The sequence below is a fragment of the Poecilia mexicana genome, unplaced genomic scaffold, assembly GCF_051168715.1.
Source record: "Poecilia mexicana isolate PSO_F unplaced genomic scaffold, ASM5116871v1 scaffold_2, whole genome shotgun sequence".
In the NCBI taxonomy this organism is placed as follows: Eukaryota; Metazoa; Chordata; class Actinopteri; order Cyprinodontiformes; family Poeciliidae; genus Poecilia; species Poecilia mexicana.
Window position 1 is genome coordinate 19,824,856 of NW_028263371.1, and position 21,164 is coordinate 19,846,019.

The following is a 21,164-nucleotide window of genomic DNA, read 5'->3' on the forward strand; positions in this document are numbered from 1 at the left end:
ACACAAGTGGGAAAGGCTCATCGCTTATTTTAACAGAGAAGTAAATGTGACTTGTACTGTCATTTCTAAGTTAGTCGATATAGCTTAACTTGTATGCCAAGTAATTTTTTAAAAATACTTTGCTGTTCCTGTAGCCCACTTCGTTTTCTGCAGTAGCAGTGAAAGAGTGCGCCCTTTAAATCTGATCACATAGTGAAGCTTTCTACAAACTAATGATGACCACACTCCAGTCCGGTAGGTGGCGGTAAATGCACCTTAAGTTGGTTGCCAGCTAAAATTCAAAAGAAGAAGAAGAAGCTTTCTACAAACAGTTGAATGATTCCGACATAATTTCATCTGAGTAAAAGAAATGATTTCTACGTCACCCATCTGATGTTGTGGCCTGTAGGCTCGAGAAGTTCCTTCGTGGAAAGAGACTTTAGAAAACCCAAAGGGAGGAAAGTTTACAAAGAGACGGAAACATTTTTTGCGACACTCCTGCTCTTGTTACGACCAGGCTTTGCGACAGCGTTTGTGTTTGGGGCACATGTGAGATTGAGCTCAGTGTGGTCTTCAGCATGGCGAAAGTCTCCAAGAAAAAAAGTAATAAAAGGAAGTTAACGGTGAGCTCCGGTGCTCCTGTCGTCAGCGAGGGGGGTCAACAGCCGGTGTATGAAGAGGAAGAAGAAGAGCAAGGCGGTATGGACAGAGGAGAGGAAGAAACCGTGAGCGGCGAGGAGGACGACGGAGAGGATGAACGAAAACGGCAAAAATTGCTGGAGGCCATCAGGTCTCTGGGTGGGAAGAGGAAGAAGGCGCTGGGGGAGAGGTCCGAGGCGGCCGGACACATGTCCGAGTTCTCTGTGAACCCTGACGGTGGTCCCGGTAAGGTCCAGCTGTCGGATCTGATCGGGAGCTTAGAAAAGACCTCCGCTGTCCCAGCTAAAAGCAGAAAGCAGTTGAAGAATCTGCAGCTCTCTGAGAAAACCATCGAATCTCCTCTGAGCAAACAAGAGACTGAGAGGATCCAGAGGGACATGGCTTTCCAGAAGGCAGCCTCAGAGGTGAGCCGCTGGGACGGCGTCATCATCCAGAACCAGAGGGCCGAGCAGCTGCTGTTCCCTCTGAACCAGGACCGGGCCGGCCCCAAACCGGTAGAGAGACTGGTGGTGGGCTGGAAGGCTCGGACTCCACTGGAGCAGGAGATCTTTTCTCTGCTCTCTGCCAACAAGCAGCCCCTTACTGACCCCGTTCTGACCCCTGCTGAGGAGGCGTCAGTAAAGGCCATGAGCCTGGAAGAGGCCAAGATCCGCCGTGCTGAGCTGCAAAAAGCCCGGGCCCTGCAGTCCTACTATGAGGCCAAGGCTCGGAGAGAGAGAAAAATCAAAAGCAAGAAGTATCACAAAGTGCAGAACAAGGCCAAGCGGAAGGAGTTCCTGAAGCACTTTGACGAGATGGTGAAGCTGGATCCAGCGGTTGCCCTGGAGGAGCTGAATAAGATGGAGCTGGCCAGGATGCAGGAGAGGATGTCACTAAAACATCAGAACAGCAGCAAGTGGGCCAAGTCAAAGGTCATCATGGCCAAATATGACGAAGAGGCTCGCAAAGCCATGCAGCAGCAGCTGGAGATGAACAAAGAGCTCACTCAAAAGTTGATTACTCCACTCAACGACAATGATGATGACGATGATGATGAGGAGGAGGAGGAGGCAGGTGATTTGCTTCCTGACTTTGTGAACGATGCGGTGGATGGTCGAGATGCATCGAATCCGTGGATGAAAGGCAAACTAACTGCAGAACCAGCGCAGCAGCAGCAGCAGCAGCTGCAGCAGCTGAGTGACACGGTGACTGAGGCAGCACAGGCTGTGTGTGAGGAAGAGGAGGAGTGTCAGGTTGTGGAAACAGAAGAGGAAGCCCTCCTCAGAGAGTTTAACAGTAGGAGGAAACTGCATCAAGCTCAGGAGTCTGACGCAGCAGGAGGTGTTTTGCCAGAGGAGGCGACGGAGGACGCAGCAGTCGAGTCGGAGGCTTCCGACAGCGATGACAGCTGTTGCGTGTTGGAGTCCGTAAGCGTCCCCAGTGGAAGAGAAAATGTCCTGAGAGAGACAAAAGCAGCCGACTGCTCTGAACGGTCGGCTCCGCTGGAGGAGACGCTGATGAGGATCAGGACCGTGGAGGACGTGGAGCTTCTCCCTCCTGAGCCGTCATTTGAACCCAGTCAGCCTCCCGCTACGGAAGCCCCTCCCTCTGAAGAGAAGCACGTAGGCAAAAGGAAAAAGAAGAAAGGAATAGAGCTGAAGGAAGTTCTCACTAAAGAGACAGAGCTTATCAAAGTTCCATTTACTCCAACTGTCACAGACTCCGAGGACGCAGAAGCTAAGATGGACCAAAGAGGACTGATTAAGGAAGCGTTTGCTGGAGATGATGTAATCTCAGACTTTCTTAAAGATAAAAGGAGGAAGGAGGATGAAGGGAAGCCCAAGGTGATAGACCTCACCCTGCCTGGCTGGGGGTGCTGGGGGGGCGTGGGTCTAAAGCCACCAAAAGGAAAGCGCAGAAGGTTTCGGGTGAAGAGTGCCCCTCCTCCACCAAGAAAGGACCAGCATCTTCCCAATGTCATCATCTCTGAGAAGAGGAACGCCTCCGTCAGCCTCCACCAGGTTCATTCCCTGCCGTTCCCCTTCGAGAACCATGCACAGTTCGAGGGCTGTATCCGCTCACCGCTTGGCCGTACCTGGAACACGGAGCGAACTGTGAAAAAGGTCACCAAACCCAGAGTGGTCACCCAGCTGGGGGCCATCATCGATCCCGTGACCGAGGAAGAACTGCTGAAGAACAAGAAGAAGAAGGTGGTTGCTAGAGAAAGTAGCTAGGTGGAAAAGTCCGTGCAGGGCAGAAACGTGGCAGCAGTTTTCACTAGAACAATTTTGGACCAGTTAATTTGTTCATGTATGTCAAAGAAAAAGAATAAAATTCCCCTTAAAATGCAGAGAATGCGACTGATTTGAAATATGAGTCTAACTGAAATGCTTTCCATTTTCTGTTCAGTCACATTTATATTAACTTATATTAACTGAGTAATGAAATGTAATTTCAGTGCCTTGTGTGTCTGAACAGACGGTGGACTGCAGCTTTCTGGGAATTGCTTTGCTCTTTGCAGATCGTCATGTTGGTGTGTGCTGCTGCTTTTCCATAATTATCTTATTGTTGGATAAATTGTGGGAAAGTGTGTTCTTAGTGTAAAAGGTGGAGGAATCGAATGAGGTGAAGCTGTATTAATAAAATATATAATATGCTCAATTCTTTGGTGTGTTTCCTGTAATCTAAGATTTTAGAAAGGTAAAACCAGCAATGATATTAGATAAACATTTAATATAACTGCCATGGCAGAAATGTATATATATATATATATATATATATATATATATATATATATATATATATATATATATATATATATATATATATGAACAAAATAGCAAAAAGGCCAAGAAAGATAATGAAAGTTCTGTCTGTAAACTTTACTCATGAGGGCTTGATCAAACTTTTAATTTCAATGCAAAAAAAAAAAGCAATTCTTCAATATACACTGATTTTATTCTGAAAATATTTAATGTGAATAATCCACAGCCTATGCTTTACTTGGAACAGCCAGAAAACACCACAGTGCAAAGATAAGATTTTAATTGGGGCTAATTAGAATCCAAATTTTACAAATGCAGTGTGTTATACAGCCTGTATGCAGTTGTTACAACACAAATCCTGGTGAGTCTCATTTCTCATGATAAAAGTACCTGGAGAAAAAAAAAAAAAAAGCTCACCAGATATTTAACAAACTTCATAAAACTCGTGTTTCTCTTTTTAAAAATAGTACTTTTTGGTTTGGTGTAACATAATGTTAAATATGTTTTCAGAAAAAGACGTTAAACATCAGTCTTTGACTGTACAATGTTTTTCACTTAGCGATGGACTGACTGAAATAAATGACATTTCTAATAATATCCTAGTTCATTGAATGAGTCTGTAGTTACTGCAGAACCATTGAACTTAACCACGCTAGTGCTGCGTTGCTGTGAGTCAACATAAAGCCAGTGACACCAAAGAGTAATATGTTTGTATTTGTGAATGAATTTATCTTTTAAATATTTCAGTGGTGATTATGTATTCTGTAGCTAAAGGAGTTTTCCAGCACAGCTGCAATACTGTGCATTGGGTGAGAAGCATTGTAGCAACAATGTGTTGCATTCAAATATCAACTGAGCTACATTTAGGCCCAGCTAGTCTGACCCATTGCAGATTTAAATTTGACATTTTAATTCAATCAAGAAGTTAGTTTCTGATCATAAAAATATGTTAGAGGGGTCACCGCATGATTAAAAACATTTAGCTGTTCTTATCTGTTTGAACTTATATTAAAAATGATATCTAAACCTTTCTTATAGTTGCTGACCACCAACTTTACATGTTTCCATGGGAAGTTTTATTATTTTGGGTGGTTAGCTCCACGTCTTTGAGGTTAGAATGGTCGCCTGCCATCATCGTAATCTAATTAAGTATAATTTTGGACTTAACTAAAAGTTCCTGTGAAAAGGAAGGAGGGTTGCTGCTGAAGTGTCTAAAAGAAGCATTTTGTGATTTAGTGTCAAACTTCCTTCTTTTCTCCTGCTCACAGCTATTTTTCAGAATACACAGGAGTGTTGAAAAGAAAAGCCATTACACTTGATAGACACTCTATTAAGGTGGACAGGATGCAATAATAGACTATTCATCTGTTCAGGTACTGATTGTCAACCTGAATGCTCAAGAGACAATAGAGGATTCCATTGAAAATCATGTCATTCTCCACATTACTCTCTGCTGAACCACTTCTCCAGACCAATTACTAAACCTTTGTGAAGCTTTGTGGAATGAAATGAGAACTAGCCTTCAGAGCTTCACTGACTCCAACAACATTAGATACATTCGAGCAGATGAAAGCTGCGATCAAGCTGGGTTTTCACGGCTTTATGCATGTGACAACAGGGTGTGGGGAAAAGAGGAACATCTGTCTCCAGCTTTTCCCTCCAAATTGCATGTCCTTAAAATCAGACGTCTAAAAATCTCTTGTTTGTCCAAAAGCCTCTTTTAGCATTGAAAGTAGAAATATTTTGATGTGAATAAAAATTTAGGTCCCTGGAAGGTGGAGTGATCGCCCTGCATAACTGTGTCTTTCAATATCACAGCACAACAGGCTCAACAGATAGAAAATAACAACAAAGCGTGTGTATAAAAAAAAAGTCTCACTTAAAAATAGGCCTTGTGTCTGGCTCATTTTTGCTTAAAACGTGTTTGTTTTTCACTCACTAAAGTGACACAGTGGGTAGAGTAACCCAATATTGTTTTGTTGGTTTCACACCACAGTCAAATGGTAATGATGACATCTATCGACTTCCAGCCGATAGGTGGTCAGCTCTATATGTATGAAATGATATCTAAATCTTTGTAAAGAAGGTGGTCAGTAACTATATATATATATATATATATATATATATATATATATATATATATATATATATATATATATATATATAGTTACTGACCACCTTCTTTACAAATATATATATATGGTTTTTAGTTCAATGAACTAAAATGAACTATCGATAGATAGATAGATAGATAGATAGATAGATAGATAGATAGATAGATAGATAGATAGATAGATAGATAGATAGATAGATAGATAGATAGATAGATAGATAGATAGATAGATAGATAGATAGATAGATAGATAGATATCTTATAAAGATCTTTACGCTATATAAAGATATATTATAATATATCTTTATATATATATATTATAAAGATCTTATAAAGATCTTTACGCTCTTTAGAAGCGTAAAGACATCATGACGCTTTGTCACACATTGCTCCGGTAGTCTTTTCTTTTTAAGGATTTTTTCGGCACTAGTTTATTTGACAGCAATCTGACTGTAAGGGGGCAGAGAGAGCGGTTGTCATGGGCCCAGCGAATGGAGGACGGGAGTCGGACTCCTGACTACCGCGGCTAAGGTCTCTGTATGCGGGGCGCCGTGCTAACCACCGCGCCGCGCAACGCCCCTATTGCGGTAGCCTATGCTGTAATTTACAGATTGTCTTTGTTAAATTATTTACATTTTTATACAATTTGAGCTTTCTGTCGAGCTCACCTAGTCCACCTTCTTTCATTTCCTTGGAAAAATCTGTTTTGTCATGTGATTGTGACTAGTGGACTAGCCCAGAAAAAAGTCATTGCAGAGAAAAGAATCGACTAGTCGATTAATTGATTCAACCCCTATTTCAGATTGTGGCAGGAAGCCGGAGTGCCCGGAGAGAAACCTGCAAACAGGAAACCTGTCAAAACTTTTTACCTTTTGCCCCATAAGTTTAAATCAGACATGTTTGGTCCCAGTCAGATTTCTCCAGCCTCAAAATGGTTACTAGGTCTTCTAGGATTCTTTTCTTCTTCCGATGTTAATATTTTTAGCTCCTCTCCAAAGGGCCCTTTGCCATCTTCCAGAGGAGGCGCTGGAGAAATTAACCTCTGGTGTTCTCAGTTCTTTTCATAAATATAAATAAAGCCGTTGTTGGACATGTCTTCACTGCAGTCACTGTCTGCAGTGAAGACATGCTCGTTTTCTGGATCATTTCAAACTGTGGCAGGAAGCCGGAGCGCCCGGAGAGAAACCTGCAAACAGGAAAAAAGATTTCCTGTCAAATCTTTTTGCCTTTTGTCTTCTGGTGTTCTCAGTTCTTCTCGTAAATATAAATGAAGCCGTTCTTGTACATGTCTTCACTGCAGTCACTGTCTGCAGTGAAGACATGCTCGTTTTCTGCCTTCATGGTTCGTTCTCCCTTATTTAAGTAGCAATAGAACTCCGTCATCTTCGGATCCCCACAGATGACGGAGGACAGGTGGTACGTCTCCGTCCCACATTCTGCAGGGACCTCGATGGTCTGAGTGGCTCTTGTTTGGTACCTCCTGGTCACCCTGTGCAGAAAAAACACCAGGACCTTGTTATCGGTCAGACAGTGTTTTTTCTGCCAGGGTGACCCGCAGCCTGAACAACGGCGCTTGCATGCTAAGTCCAACCAGTACTCCAGCAGTATGGATATACTGGTTGAAAATAGTATCGGTGGAAGAGCAATCATGGCGCCGTTGTTCAGGAGCCTGAGGGAAGTGGCTCCACAGTTAGAGCAGAAGTCGTTGTCATACATCTGTCTATCTGTGTCGCCGCCAAACGAGTCCAACCAGACCAGAACAGACTCCAGCAAACTTTTTATATCATAGTCCTTCCCCACATCTGACGGTAGCTTCCTCTCCGTCAGCTCCATCAGAACAGGGGAAAGGTCTTGTTGACAAAAATGTTTGCCGGGCTGACGGACAGCTGAGTGGATGAGCCTCCCACAGCTGGGGATGGACGATGCCTCCAGAAAAATCCTTTCCTGAGCGAGACACCGCTTGGTGACGCTCAGGTTCAGGACGCTCTGGAAAGCAACGTTCACCCAGCTGTTCTGGAGCTCATTGGAGAACTTGAAAAAGTTCTCCTCAGCTTGTCCGGGTCCTGCAGATGCTGTCCTCCCTACATCTGGGAGATCCGAGCCAACGCCATCTACTGAAATAGGGGAACTGGAAACCTCAACACCAACGGAAATCTGTAAATTTAGACGTGTTTGTCTTGGCAAAGCTCTGTTGTCATCAACAATACAAAGTTCCCCATCCGGGGAACTTTGTATTTCAAGGGTCCCTGTGAACGTCCCCTTCAGAGGACTCTTCTTTAAGGTTGGGACCAGGGAAACCAAAGCTTTGGCTGTCTCCTCACCCAGAGCTTTGGCTGCGAGATCAGCCGCAGACAAATCTTCCCCAGCCGGGTCAGATTTTTCTGCGACTGTTGTCTCACCCCCATCGTGTACCATCGTCTCTGGACAAACCTCCCCAGCCGGGTCAGTTTGTCCAGAGACAGTACAGTCGTCCTCTGTACTGTCTTGTACAGAGAACGAGATGGAGTCCGCGGTCCCATCGTCCAAAGGCTTTTCAGGACAAACCTCCCCAGCCGGGTCGGTTTGTTTTTCGGATGTGGATGAAAATCCTGTCCAAAATAGATCTTCCTCTTCAGTGTGATTGTCTTCTTCTTTGCCATCCTTCCCAGGAAAGAAATGATCACATACCTTCTTCATCCCGGTGGTTACGGCATATCCAATGCCCCAACCAACCGGGAATATCAGGGGAACAATCGCCGTCGCAAAACCAAACATTGTTGCTGTATCCAAATCTCAAAGTCCAAGAAATGTCTGGATCCTGACTGATGCTTAGAGATTCCAGCATTCAAGCTTTAGAACTTCTTTCATCTACTGTGATGTACGTCTATGACCTCATCAGTGAGCTCACTGCACTCGTTGCTATGGAAATGATCAGCTCAGCTCTGCATGACTCAAGCTGACATAAATACTTAAATAAAACATTATACTTTTTATTTATTTAACATGGAGAGATTAATAGATTTGTATATGATTTAATTTTTGCTTTTGTGGTTTTCCTTACCTGCTGTGGTATAAATGTTCTGAAGCCTTTTATCCGCTATTATTTTTAATTACAATTAATTCATTAGGATTATTCATGTATTAATCATTGCACAGTGCTAGAAACAGTCTGTGACCTATTATATTTATTTTTATTAATTTTCGCAGACAATTTAATGCTGTGACTATTTTACCAAACATAAGAAACAAAAGCAGAAGAGCGACCCAGGTATGCACTAATACATAATTTGATTGAGGTCCAGAACCCAGAAGTTCTTGTCTTGTGTCATTCAGGAGCCTTGGGGATAAAAGGGCTTCATGATTGTATTTCAAAGGCAGATTTCAAGAACAACTCGGGCAAGAGTTTGGGTCAGGTGCTATTCCAGGATGCAGACGTGTGAAGGAATCTCCACGATGTGTGTGTGTGTGTGTGTGTAGGTGTGTGTGTGTGTGTGTGTGTGTTACGGAGTGAAAGCTTCTTCAATCAAGACGGAGGCTCTGATGCCTTTTATTGAACATTTCTGTTCAGTTTTTATTGAGGCGAAAACGGTCCAGGCAACAGCTGTTCGTTACCTAGCAACTAAAATCAACAGAAGCAAGACAGTGACAAAAGACAGAACCAGATCCTGTTAAGCATTTTTCAAAATAAAAGACTTCCTCTATCCAAATAAATCATGCCTCGCCCTTAAATACGTTTCACTTCACATTTTGCAATTATATACAATCATTTTAAATTCAATTAATAATAATCATCATGTAAATTATGCTTAACATATAATTGTAAATCAGTCACTTATGCAATTTATTCTTAACAACATATAAAAGTAAAGACGTCACAGCACCCTATGAACCAAACTCCATACCGATAGATAGTGCTACTACACATCTTTTGCTGACCACCAATACAAAATCAACAGGAAGAAGAACACCCTGCCCTTTTTGAGCTTTTGTATTTTGATTTTGTTGGTCCTATGTACATACAGGTTTTTTTTCACATCTCAAAGGAGGCCAAGTATATCCGCCACGCATAGACTTCTTGCTACTCCACTCCCATGTGAAATTTTTAAGATCCATCAGTAGGTGTCATGACAAAATAGATATTTTTCTCTGTTACTCAACCTAATAAAGTCTAATGTTGTGCAAGATAGAATTCATCATCTAGCACTGGCTCCCTTGTCTTCCTTGTAGCCACTCAGTGCGTTACATCCAGAGATGGTGAGAAACTGTAATGCCCACATTACCACTGCCTTCTTTTCTGCACACTCCAGATAAGATTCAAGGACGCAGATTGATCTTTTAGCTGTCTTGGATGTGTGTGCGTGTGTGTGTGTGTGTGTGTGTGTGTGTGTGTGTGTGTGTGTGTGTGTGTGTGTGTGTGTGTGTGTGTGTGTGTGTGTGTGTTGGTATGTGAGAAGAATGAAAGACCCCATTTTCTTGTGTAATCCCAGGCCTGAGTCCATTTCCACCCTGACAGGAGGAAGATTAACTTGGTTAGGCTCAGAGCTACTCAAGCACGCCAAATTAAATTAATGGAACAAATTTCCCCCATAATTAAGATGAAAATACGTGTCAGTTGTAACCTTGCCGAACACTAATTATGTACAAATGATTTATCATCTGTTTCATTCTGAAAAGCAATGGGCTCACCTCTCTGATAGTCCTTGCTGGCTGTTCAGAGATTGCTCCTGATTAACAGTGACAGATTCGACTGCGGAGAAGCTGCATGTCACTGGTTGACGAATCAGCAGTAGCCTGAGCTCTCTCTCGCATCCCTCCCATTAACCTGTACTGTGTGTGCAGATGAGCAGATCTGGGCCTGAGCTCTCCGTCTTGTACATTTCCTTGGAATGAAAATAAAAAGGAGGTGATATGAAGGGATTGAATTTGGGGTGGGAAAAACGGGATTTCACCTATCCTCCCATCTTCTGTGTCTTCCGTACAGCGCTTGTCATTGCTGGGTCGCTGAGGTGGGAGGGCTTAGGGGCTGCCTCATGCATTTACACACTCACACCAAAAGGTAATTTAGAGAACAATCAACCTAGCAGAACTGTGGGATCCAGAGAAACCCATGCATGTACAGGGAGAAAATGCAAAGCCCAATTCTGATAACGCCAGACTGAGAGATGAACCCAGGATCTTGCTGCCGACTGAGTCAGCTGTTTGGTATTCATAGGCTTATTAAACAGGGCAGACAACTTCCAGCTGAACCTGGTGCAATTTCCTTCCATCCATCCAACCATCCATTTTCTAACACGCTTATCTCTAGTAGGGTCGCAAGGGGTGTCCGTGTCCATCTCCAGCGGTCAACTGGCGAGAGGCGGGGTCATCCTGGACAGGTCACCAGTCCATCGCAGAGCCCTGGTCCAGTTTGTGTCCATATGGTCCATCTTACAAAATTCAGGGCATTTAATTTTTCCTGTACAAATTAAATTCACAAGAGTTCATCTGTTAAAATGAACATCTTTGTTTGATGGATGATTTCGTTAAAAGGGGATGGTTCCATTGTAACAGCGTGAGCCCAGCAGATGGTGCTATAGGGCTAGGCTCTACTTGCTCTATGAATTGGTGTGGTTAATTATAAATTAGCTTCTGGAACACATTAATTTCATGTCTGGGAAGAATGGATTTATTTGAGGGTGTAGCAGCTTTGATTTGCATCAGAAGTGCAGCCTCTTGTCTAGTGGTAGACACATTCACCAGTCTGTAATCATTGTTGTGCAGACTTACTCACAAGGGATATACCCTCTTTTGTCATGATCATTATGTATGCCACACACATGCTGCCATAGGTTTCCTTTCTGGCAGCAATGGCTCATTTGCATTTTCCTCTCCTAGTCCCAAACAGTTGTGCAGTGATATTGATTTTGTCTCAGACCCCTAGCACTTCCCCCTGCATCAAAAGGAACAGAGGGTTTTGCATTCTTTAGTTTCCTCTTCTGAACTAGAATGGTCGTTTATGCTTTTGGTTTCAAAATGTCATTAAACCCACATGCGAACTCACCAGGCATCGTTTGACTTTCCGTTGGAACTTGGGTCCATTAATCAGACACCTGCGATGCCACAGTGTGCTTCCTGCATGTTCCATTGTTGAGATGAATCAGTATGCTGACACTGGGGAGCTACCTGTGCTCTACATCTTACATCTCTGTTCTGCCTTCAGTCATCTTGTTGGTACAAACTTGACTATTCCCCAAGCGGCTGAAGAGACAATGCAGCAGTGAAGAGGAGGCATTTTATGCACAGGTGCATAACCGACAGAATGTCACACAATTGTGTGCAGCATTTGTACAGCAGTTTGTATTAATGCAAAATAGAACTCTGTTGAAAACAATCTGTATTTTAGCTTGAAGTGATTTCCTAAACAATAAAAAATGTTGTTGTTTTTTATTCTAGTCTTTAATGTATGTAATCTCTCCTAAGCTTAAAAAAATGTCACTTTCAAGGGGTTCAAAACTCCAAACAGTTTGAGAAATGTAGTGGAACAAATGAGCTGCAGCCATTTTCTTCTATTGCTCCCGTTTCATGTTTCTGCCTTCAGTACTCTTACTGAAGGATCTCTTCACCGTCAGAACTGTCTGGGGATTAGCAGACGGAGGATACGGAGAGGGGTCTGGTGTTATTATAGACCTCAGAGGTCACGAGGCCTATTATTTTAGAGTGGTCCACTGAAGATTACATTTTCAGCCAAGCCCTGACTCCACCCCTCTCTCATCATCCACATCCAATCCACACCCCATCTTTCACATTTACACTGACAGAGGTGACAATGGCCTGATAATGAAGAGACCCCCAGAGATCAGCGAGGGAGGTGATGATATATTGTATCCCTGCCTATATCAGAACCCTCAAAGATGCCATTGACTACTAATTGAAAAACCTGCATGATCCCCATCCCCTTACAAGGCTTCCATGATCCTCCTAATTACTGGGGTTAAGTGATTGTCCCGTGAGACTGTTGATGGAAGGATAACCAAAACAGGTTCTAGGCAGGCAAGAAAACTAATTTGAATAAGCATAATATTCTGTCTGTGCTGCCAATGGTAGATAGACACACTTGTGATGTTTGAATGATGATGAATTAGGTTGAGCAATAAATGTAGTCAAATATCCATCTCAATACAATATTTCCTAACATCAGGGATGGCCCCAAGCTAAGCTGCTACGGAGTGAAAGCTTCTTCCATCACGACGGAGGCTCAGGTGTGTTTGGTGAACATTTCTGTTCGGTTTTTATTGAGCAGAAAACGGCGACAGCTGACAGCTGAAAACGGCAACGGCTGTTCGTAACCTAGCAACCGACATCAACGGAAGTCACGAAAGACAGAACTAGATCCTGTTAAGCATTCTTCAAAATAAAATACTTCCTCTAGCCAAATACACCACTTAGACTCGCACTTAAACATGTTTCACTTCACCCTTTGTAAATTACGGAGCCCTTTAAGGGACACGGGGAACGATTTTTCTTTTGCGTTTAATTTACAACAAACCGAATGCACTTAAAAACTGTCTTGAAAAGCTAAAATTGCTATTATCAAATCATTTTCAACATGAAAGTGGTGTATTTTCAAACATATTTTATGTTTTTTCTATTTTTCATTGTTTTATTAAACTTCCAAAGTCTTATGTAAGTCAGGGACGTTTTGACTATGTGTGACCAGTGGACTTCTACGTTGTGTCCGTCAATTGGTGATCGGACAAACCACAAGACATCAAATCTGGGTTTGGAGGCGGTCTCCGTTTATTTAACCTGACAATCGGGAGATATTAGCAATAGCACATAGCATGTGCTGCAGTTCTCCAGCGCGATCTATACAAAATAGTAGTGCTAGCATCCAGTGCATGCTCAAAACACAACCAAGCATTTAGTATCAAATCTTATAAAGGTGTAATAACAACTCAAGTGAAAATACACCTATACAAAAAGAAAAATAAACATTTGAACAATATAAATAAAAGAATTGTGATGGATTATAAAACTTGCCTCTTCCCAGTGGAACAAATAAAAGGGAAGAGGAAATGAATAACTTCATATTTATAACGGTCCTGGAGGACCATGAACAAAAGAAGAAAGTGAGGCGGAGCTGGAGACACAGGAACACAACAGTCAGGTATAAACAGACAAGAACACGTTGTGTGTAAATATACACCTGGCGTAATTCCGACTAGTCAGGAAGTAATTAGAGATTTGTCAAGTGGGTATTTTGTATAGTCAAAATATAATTAGAGAAATCTTAAATTACTAAAACGTCTAGTCCAAGAACAATTGGGGATATCGTAACAGCGGTAAAACCGAATTTATGCTAAAAACTGCCTGCCATACAGCGAGCGCCTTCTCGTCTGCTTTACATAACGTAGTTGCGTCATGGACGTCGAGGCTGACCAGCCGGAAGTAGCTTGAGTGAAGAGCGACGGAGAAATCTTAAGAGCTTGGTGGTCTCAGCCTTTTTGTTTGTTTTTGTAAGGACGTGGTTCTTTATAAAATCCCTAACAATGTGCTGCGGCCGTGAGAGCTCTTCCGGTGCAGGATAAGGTAAGAGTTAAGTTTGATTTAATCCAGTTTGCTTTGACTGCTGATGTTAAATTGCCTCCAGTAGCTAGGTGAACTGTATTTAGTCCATTTCGTTCAGCATTAACTGGCTTATTATCGCAACACACGTGACATTGTGTTCTTAGTGTTGTTGTTTTTTTGTTTGTTTTTTTAGAAAGAAAGGCCATGTTTCTGTTTGACACACACCGAGCAGGACGTGGCCATGTCGGAACTTCTCCGCTTCTTAGCTTTTGTTTGCTCACAGGCATCTGACCCGGTAGCGTCGGGCTTCTATAACCAGGGTGTAACTATTTGTGTTGCAAGTTGGTGGGGACGAGGAGGTGGGGGTAGAGGGGCGTTGATGCACCCACAATTACTGGAAGGCCTTTTCTTTTTTTAGTGCTAAGAATAAGGCCAAAACTTAAATGTGAATGCCATGCAATCTAATTCAATACTACGAAATAGAAATATGTTACAACGAAAGTAATCTAATTAATCTATATAATGCAAGGGTGTAACTTTGTGTTGCAAATTGGATGCATTGTGAGGAACATCTGGGCAGAGGAGGTAATGCTGATGCACGCTGGAAGGCCTTTTTTGTGCTAAGAACAAGGCCAAAACTTAAATATGAATGCCATGCATTCTTAATCAATAACCTAGGATATACATCCCGATGAGGCTTGTCAGATTAATAGTATTTATTGAAAATAACTTTTTATAAGGTATTAAACATACAAAGAGATGTAAGGATGTGTAACTGTCAGTTGTCTATGACTTATTTCACTTGGTGATGGAATTGCTAAACAAATGACCTTTTTAGTCATATTCTGATTTATGGAATGAGTGTGTATTTGTTCAGTGCTTGCCTACAGTTGAAAACAGTTACAAAATTCAGCTCATGCTGCTCCCACAAAATGCAGTCCTGGGTGACTGCCCATGTCGCCGATATCAGAAACCGCTATGTTGGGGGTTTTGTGGATTTTCTTCTGAAATCGCGATGTTTGTGACTGGAATCGGTTCGTGCTGCTCCTGCTTTGGAGACACGAACCAATCAAACATGTTGTACTTTTATCAGCTCTGTGGTCACAGAGGTTTGGAGAATCGGCCAACAGTCCTTAAATCTTGCCGTCTAAACCAGACTTAAGACTCACAAGCTCTGCTCATCTCCTCTCGACCACTGCCCAAACGCTCTCTGACTCTGGTTGCTATGGTAACGTTTACATATCCCTTCAAAATAAGATATAGATGCGCCACAAAAACGAACATTTTAACTCACGATAATGGCTAACGGGAGCCCTGAGCTCGTTTCTCTGCAACTAGACGGTCCCATCTGGGAGTGATGGAGACAACAACACCCGAAGTGTTGCTTATATCCACAGCCTGCTTGGTCTCTACGAGGCGAAGCAGTTTGAAGCTTCATTGCCTCATTAGCAGCCGGTCGCTGCATGTTACACAGAGCGGCTTGTAATGTGGGAATCACCTACCGGTCCGGGATAAATCCATCCTCCTGTCTCTTCTCTGGGCCTTTTCCCCTTTGCAAAGAAACTTTCCAAAGACATCTGATCCGTTTCTTACTCATTTTGGGCACTGGCATGGTGGGCTCAGTGTTGGCGCGCAAGTAACTGAGAGAATCCGGTTAAAGGATTTTCAAAATAAAAGATCCTCCAGACTCAAATAAGACATAAAACCGAAATATTTAATTATTTCTTGCGCGGCCCGGTACCAATTGGTCCACGGACCGGTACCGGTCCACCGACCGGGGGGCTGGGGACCACTGGTATAAGGAATTGTATCTTGCCTTGATGAGTGGAGTAAATGTATGGTCATTCAAATAACTTGCAGCTATTAATGCTAAGACAGAAAATAAAGTTGTCAATAGTTTTATGTTAAACAATTGTCAAAAATGTTTTGTGACAATGGGTCGGATTCTTTTTCTGTGCAGCCAGATGAGGCTTCTGGACTCAGTCATGGTGGAGAAAGATACTTCCTGTTCTGGATGTGTGCAACACTGACTACGATGAGCAACAGTGACCAGCATCAGCGGTCAGAGAGGCAGCACAATAGCCGGGGACCCTACGTGTCATTTATCACCAACAGGTTTGCTTTTGACTATCTCACATTACCTTGATGATGGGGGAAATTTTCTGCCATAATTTGAGAGCACACATGGTCAGTCTGTAAGCAGGACTTCACGCCTTTCTTCTCAAACCTTGTAATGCTTGTTCTCCAAACTTCCGTTCTCTTTCAGATATTCACTGTGCTTTCTCAAACTTTTCTCCTTGCTCTCAAAACTTGTCGCTGTTTGGATCAAATCTCCGCTTGCAAACCTGTTTATGCAAACGGAGTCAAAGAACTTAGATGGGATAGTTTAAAACATCTTAGTAAAAATACTGAAGCAGGGAGCGTGAACTAGAATGATCCAGATCAAGGCGGTCTGGTTGTCATAAAAGTGTACATTGAAATCAGCATTTTGTCCCAAATGCTCAAATCAGTTTGTATCAAGTTAGCCGTATTTCCGAAAGAGAAGGTGATTTATTATTTTTCTTGTTTCTACAACCCCTAACTGCAGACCAGACCAGTTAGTGCTAAGTTAATTAGCAGTATAATTAATGCAGCACATATATCCTAATTTGACATTGGGATCAGTTGGAATGTATGTGGCTGAATTTAAAATATTTTTGTGACATTTGTTGTGGATTGGCGCTATATAAATCAAGTGAACTGAATTGACCGGTACTACTGCGGTGCATTGTGTACTGTCCTAACGCTGCTGTTGCATACTTTGGCAATTCTCAGAGGAAATGTGTACCAAGTCTTCTTACCCATTTCTTTTTGTGTTTTTGCCTTTCAGAACCACCAACCTTTTAATCCGAGGGGGAATGCTGTTCTCTGTGGGAGTCTTCCTGGCTCTGGTGCTAAACCTTCTTCAGGTGCAGAGAAATGTGACACTTTTCCCCCCAGATGTCATCAGTAGCATCTTCTCATCCGTCTGGTGGGTGCCACCCAGCTGTGGCATTGCCTCAGGTGTGTACAAGTGGCTAAATATGTTATAAGCACAACCACAGCATCATAACTGTTTCTTCAGGTGTGCGTCATCCAAAGTCACTTATAATTTTGGCGTGCCTTCAGGATTAAGTAATCCCAAAATTAGTGTGTTTATTTCTCTGTATTTGCTCGTTACTGAAGGAGCAGTGACTTCTGGGAAGCTTGCGCACAAAAAAAACGCCTGACCTCCATAAATCCTGTCTGAATTGAAGCAAAACTTCATCACCACTGTTGTTTCTGTGTTGTTTTGTCCTCCACAGCCATGATCGGAGTTCTGTATCCCTGCATCGACAGAAGACTCGGTGAACCTCACAAGTTCAAGCGGGAGTGGTCGAGTGTGATGCGATGTGTGGCTGTATTTGTTGGCATCAACCATGCCAGTGCTGTATCCTTTTTTATCTGTTGTTTATTGTGGCTGTTAAAGTGATTAAAATACGCAACATGTTAGCATCAGTTTTCAGATTAAATAAAATTTGCGCCTTTTTTCCTGAATTTTGTCATGTATAAGAACGAGTGTATTAGAGATTCTCTTTGTGCCTCATCAAGCATGCTGTCGCTGTTCTTCGAAGATGAACACCTCACTGTCTGCTGGCTCATGTTCCCATTCATTATCATTTGTATTTGTCTGTGGATTCACAGTTAGTTCCAGCAGTTCTGTCTGGGTTTATCTAATTAAGGACATCATGTGACCCACTGTACTTTCCTGTGTGACTGGTTCCATTGGCATGACACAGTAGCTGAAGGCACGCTGAGCAGTTTGTTTTCATGCCACATCACCTCTAGTTCCTGTTTTAGTTTTCATGTTAAGTTCCGCAAAACCTTCCTCCTCCAAACATTCACTTTATTGCATCAACTGTGCAAGTTGCATAAAAGTTCTTGCTCTCATCATACTTCAATAAACCATTTACAGTTCAGACATTTAAATAGAAGTAAATGCATCCTGTGGTCCTGTTTTTGTCAAAGGAACACAGTTAGGGGTGTTCATCCTAAACAACTTGTTACACGGCAGGCAAAAAGCCTGGATCCTTCCAGGAGTTGTACAGCATTAATGTGTGAATTTCTCTTAAGGTCCGTTTATTTCTTTGACCCCTTTGGTCAGAAGGTAGACTTTGCAAACAACGTCCAGTTGTCTCTGACCCTAGCAGCACTCTCCATTGGTTTGTGGTGGACGTTCGACCGCTCCCGCAGTGGCTTCGGTTTGGGGATCAGCATCGCCTTACTGGCCACACTTACCACTCAGATCCTGGTTTACAATGGAGTGTTTCAGTAAGCCGCTTCTCTATAGATTTTTATTTATTTTTAACTGAAAATCACTATTTTTCATATTTTCCCATTTAGTTATTCAATGGGAAATACAGTTTAAAGCTGACTGTTACATGCCTATTCTCTGCCTAGGTATACTAATCCAGATTTCCTCTACATTCGCTCGTGGCTTCCCTGCATCTTCTTTGCTGGAGTCATTACCATGGGAAACATTGGTCGACAGCTTGCTTTGGTAAGAAATGGCAAAAGTATTTTTGTTTGATGCACAATTGCAGCTTTGAAGGAAAATCTTTGTTTTCAAAAAGTTTATCCAAATAAAAGTCTGAATAGTGTCGTATATATTTGCCCTTTGTAAGTAAATACTTGGCTGCAGTTGCATCAGCTGGGCTTTTAGGCGGTTTCTCTGCTGGTTTCCATAGTTACAGATTAGATTTGTGTGAACTCAACTTAAGAGGTTTACACGGAAAAACAACCATCAAAGCCTTGGCTTTTAACCATCACTTTTTTTATTAAACTAAATATGCCACGTCTTTGTTCAGCTGATGTTTTTTGTTGTTATTTCAAACCCAGTGCAGTTTTATAGCCTAATGACTGTCACATTGACTCCTCACTAAGATTCATCACATAGAAAAAGTGTATCTGCAGTTGTTTGACTCAAGTTTGCTGTATTTTCTATTTGCATATGTACCATAACTCTTCATGGCACAACATGAAGAGCTATAGAAAGTAAACTTTACAATTCAGTCTTGCTTGAATGATAAATATTGCCGTTTGTTTTGCGCTCAGGGACTTCTGAGCAATTCTTCCTTTTATAGGAGGATTATTGTTGCTTTGACTGAAAAAGTTAATTTGATTCTTTTCACATTTGGAAAAGCCAGAAGGAGTTTGAACCTTCAATAACTGCGACTCTTCTGTTATTTCCAGTACGAATACAAGTTCCTGCAAGAGAAGACCCATCTGGACTGAGATTCCCGTCTCGTCAAAAATCTGAGATGACGTGTTTTCAGCATGTTCCAGTTAGGAAATGTTAAACAACCCGTGAACTCTTGACTGGCTGTGTTCTGCAGATGAAGACAGTATTTTTGATTCGCTCTCTTCAGGTCTTTTTAAAAGCATTTCTGCTTCCCTGGGATGAAGTGGATCATGACAAGGACTTATTTTTCCTTCTCTGTGGTGCAGTCTGTGCATCTGACTGGAAGGGGATTATCTACAGAACAATTCATTTTTCACATCACAAACTTTGGCTGCATTGTGCCAAAACAAAATTGGTTAATTTTTCTTTATGCATCAGTAACAGTCTTTGCAGTCTGTTTAAAATAAATCCTCAAACACATGGACGTATGTCTTGTTCATTTTTGTTTGGGTGTTGCGTCCACCAGGCTTGTTTGGTGGGATAACATTAAAGGAGACCACACGAGGGTTTTCTGATTAAATGAAAATGGAATTTATTAAATTATAATAGAGAAATAAAACCTGAAAAAGGAACATCTGAAATGAGAAAATAAGCAAATGTAAAACAAACCTAACAAAACCCAACCATGAGATACAAGCCAAACCAAATGGGGTTCTGAGGAGGGAGACGGAAAAGCCTCCTGTTTGCTGCATACATGGCAGCTTTAAAGCAGCAGAGCACCAATCAGGGCAAAACATAACGCCTGCAGTAGGCCCGTCTCCAGACCCCTACAAGGAAAAAGGGCAGAGACCCACTGCAGCTGTAACACCTCCCCCTTTAAACGGAGGCTCTCAACTAGGACCTCAGTAGCCATTTTGCCTGTTAGTCCGGTCCATCAATGGTGCAGGAGACAATGCATCAGTCAGCTCATTTTCAGTGCCTCGAATGGGCCGAATCTCAAGGTTGTAAGGTTGCAGAAATAAGGCCCATCGCATCAACCGCTGATTTGGACTCTGTAAGGAGTGCAGAAAGGTCAAAGGGTTTTATGCACCACATTAGGAAACGCACCTTCACCCACATACACGTCAAGGTGCTGCAGAGCCCAAATAAGAGCCAAGGCCTCTTTCTCAATGGTCGAATAATTAAGTTGATGTTGATTGAACTTCTTAGAAAAGAAACACACTGGATGGTCAACGCCATCCTCATCAGCCTGCAACAAAATGGCTCCCACACCCACTTGGTCTAGATGCATTTTTATTTCTTTCCTACTTATGGAAAGTTTCTGTTTATATCATAGGTTTGTGGTGCCTTTCTATACTAAAGAAAAAGATATAAGACGTCAGATATTTCACAACGAGGTATTAACATTCATGGAAAAACTTACATAACCTGGTATTAAAGCAGAAAGTACGGCGGCCCGTAAGAAAGGCTTACAGTATCAATTATGCTGCATGAACTGATCAGTAGATTATTGCGAGGGAACGTAAAAGAAAAATTTTTTCCCATGTCCCCTGGAGGCTCCATACTCATCTTCTAGTTTCAGCATATAGTGAAATTTTTAACAAATGTGAACATAAAAAGTTACAAACTGCACCTTTAAAGATGCGTATTCGAGTACCCTTGCACTACATCATAAAGAAACTGAATAAAAGTGATTAAAAATATTCCACAAACATGTGGTAGTCTTCATTGAGTTTTCTATTCATGATTACTGGTGGTGTACATTTAGATTGTTTTAAACTGTAGATAATAGAATCAAAAATTGAACAGGCCATTGTGAAGTGAAATGAAATACAAAAAAAAAAAGCTACTTTAGGCACCAAACTTTGAACACATCCACCCCATTTAAGAGCAGCTTTTCCCATTGAAGTTTACGACTTTCTTCAGACTGTTTAACAGCTTCTTGTGGCGACACAGCGGCTCT

General features: G+C 42.1%; 2 protein-coding genes across 3 annotated transcripts; both read left to right on the forward strand.

Annotated features, from left to right (window-relative positions):
* Window positions 1-264: 264 nt before the first annotated feature.
* On the forward strand, window positions 265-3,279 carry LOC106904179 (U3 small nucleolar RNA-associated protein 14 homolog A-like). Its single transcript, XM_014968366.2, has one exon. It carries the CDS (start codon window positions 558-560, stop codon window positions 2,850-2,852), a length of 2,295 nt encoding a protein of 764 aa, XP_014823852.2. The 5' UTR covers window positions 265-557; the 3' UTR covers window positions 2,853-3,279.
* A 10,588-nt stretch (window positions 3,280-13,867) lies between these two features.
* Window positions 13,868-19,685, forward strand: insig2 (insulin induced gene 2). 2 transcript variants are annotated; one of them, XM_088012658.1, is made up of 7 exons: window positions 13,868-14,043; window positions 15,983-16,137; window positions 16,892-17,064; window positions 17,346-17,470; window positions 18,188-18,351; window positions 18,481-18,580; window positions 19,273-19,685. In XM_088012658.1, the coding sequence occupies exons 2-7, from the start codon at window positions 16,037-16,039 to the stop codon at window positions 19,312-19,314; spliced, it is 705 nt and encodes a 234-aa protein (XP_087868784.1). In that variant the 5' UTR covers window positions 13,868-14,043; window positions 15,983-16,036; the 3' UTR covers window positions 19,315-19,685. The 2 variants fall into 2 exon arrangements, with proteins under 2 accessions (XP_087868784.1, XP_087868781.1); XM_088012655.1 differs by having other exon boundaries at window positions 13,869-14,043; window positions 18,185-18,351.
* The last annotated feature ends 1,479 nt before the right edge of the window (window positions 19,686-21,164 follow it).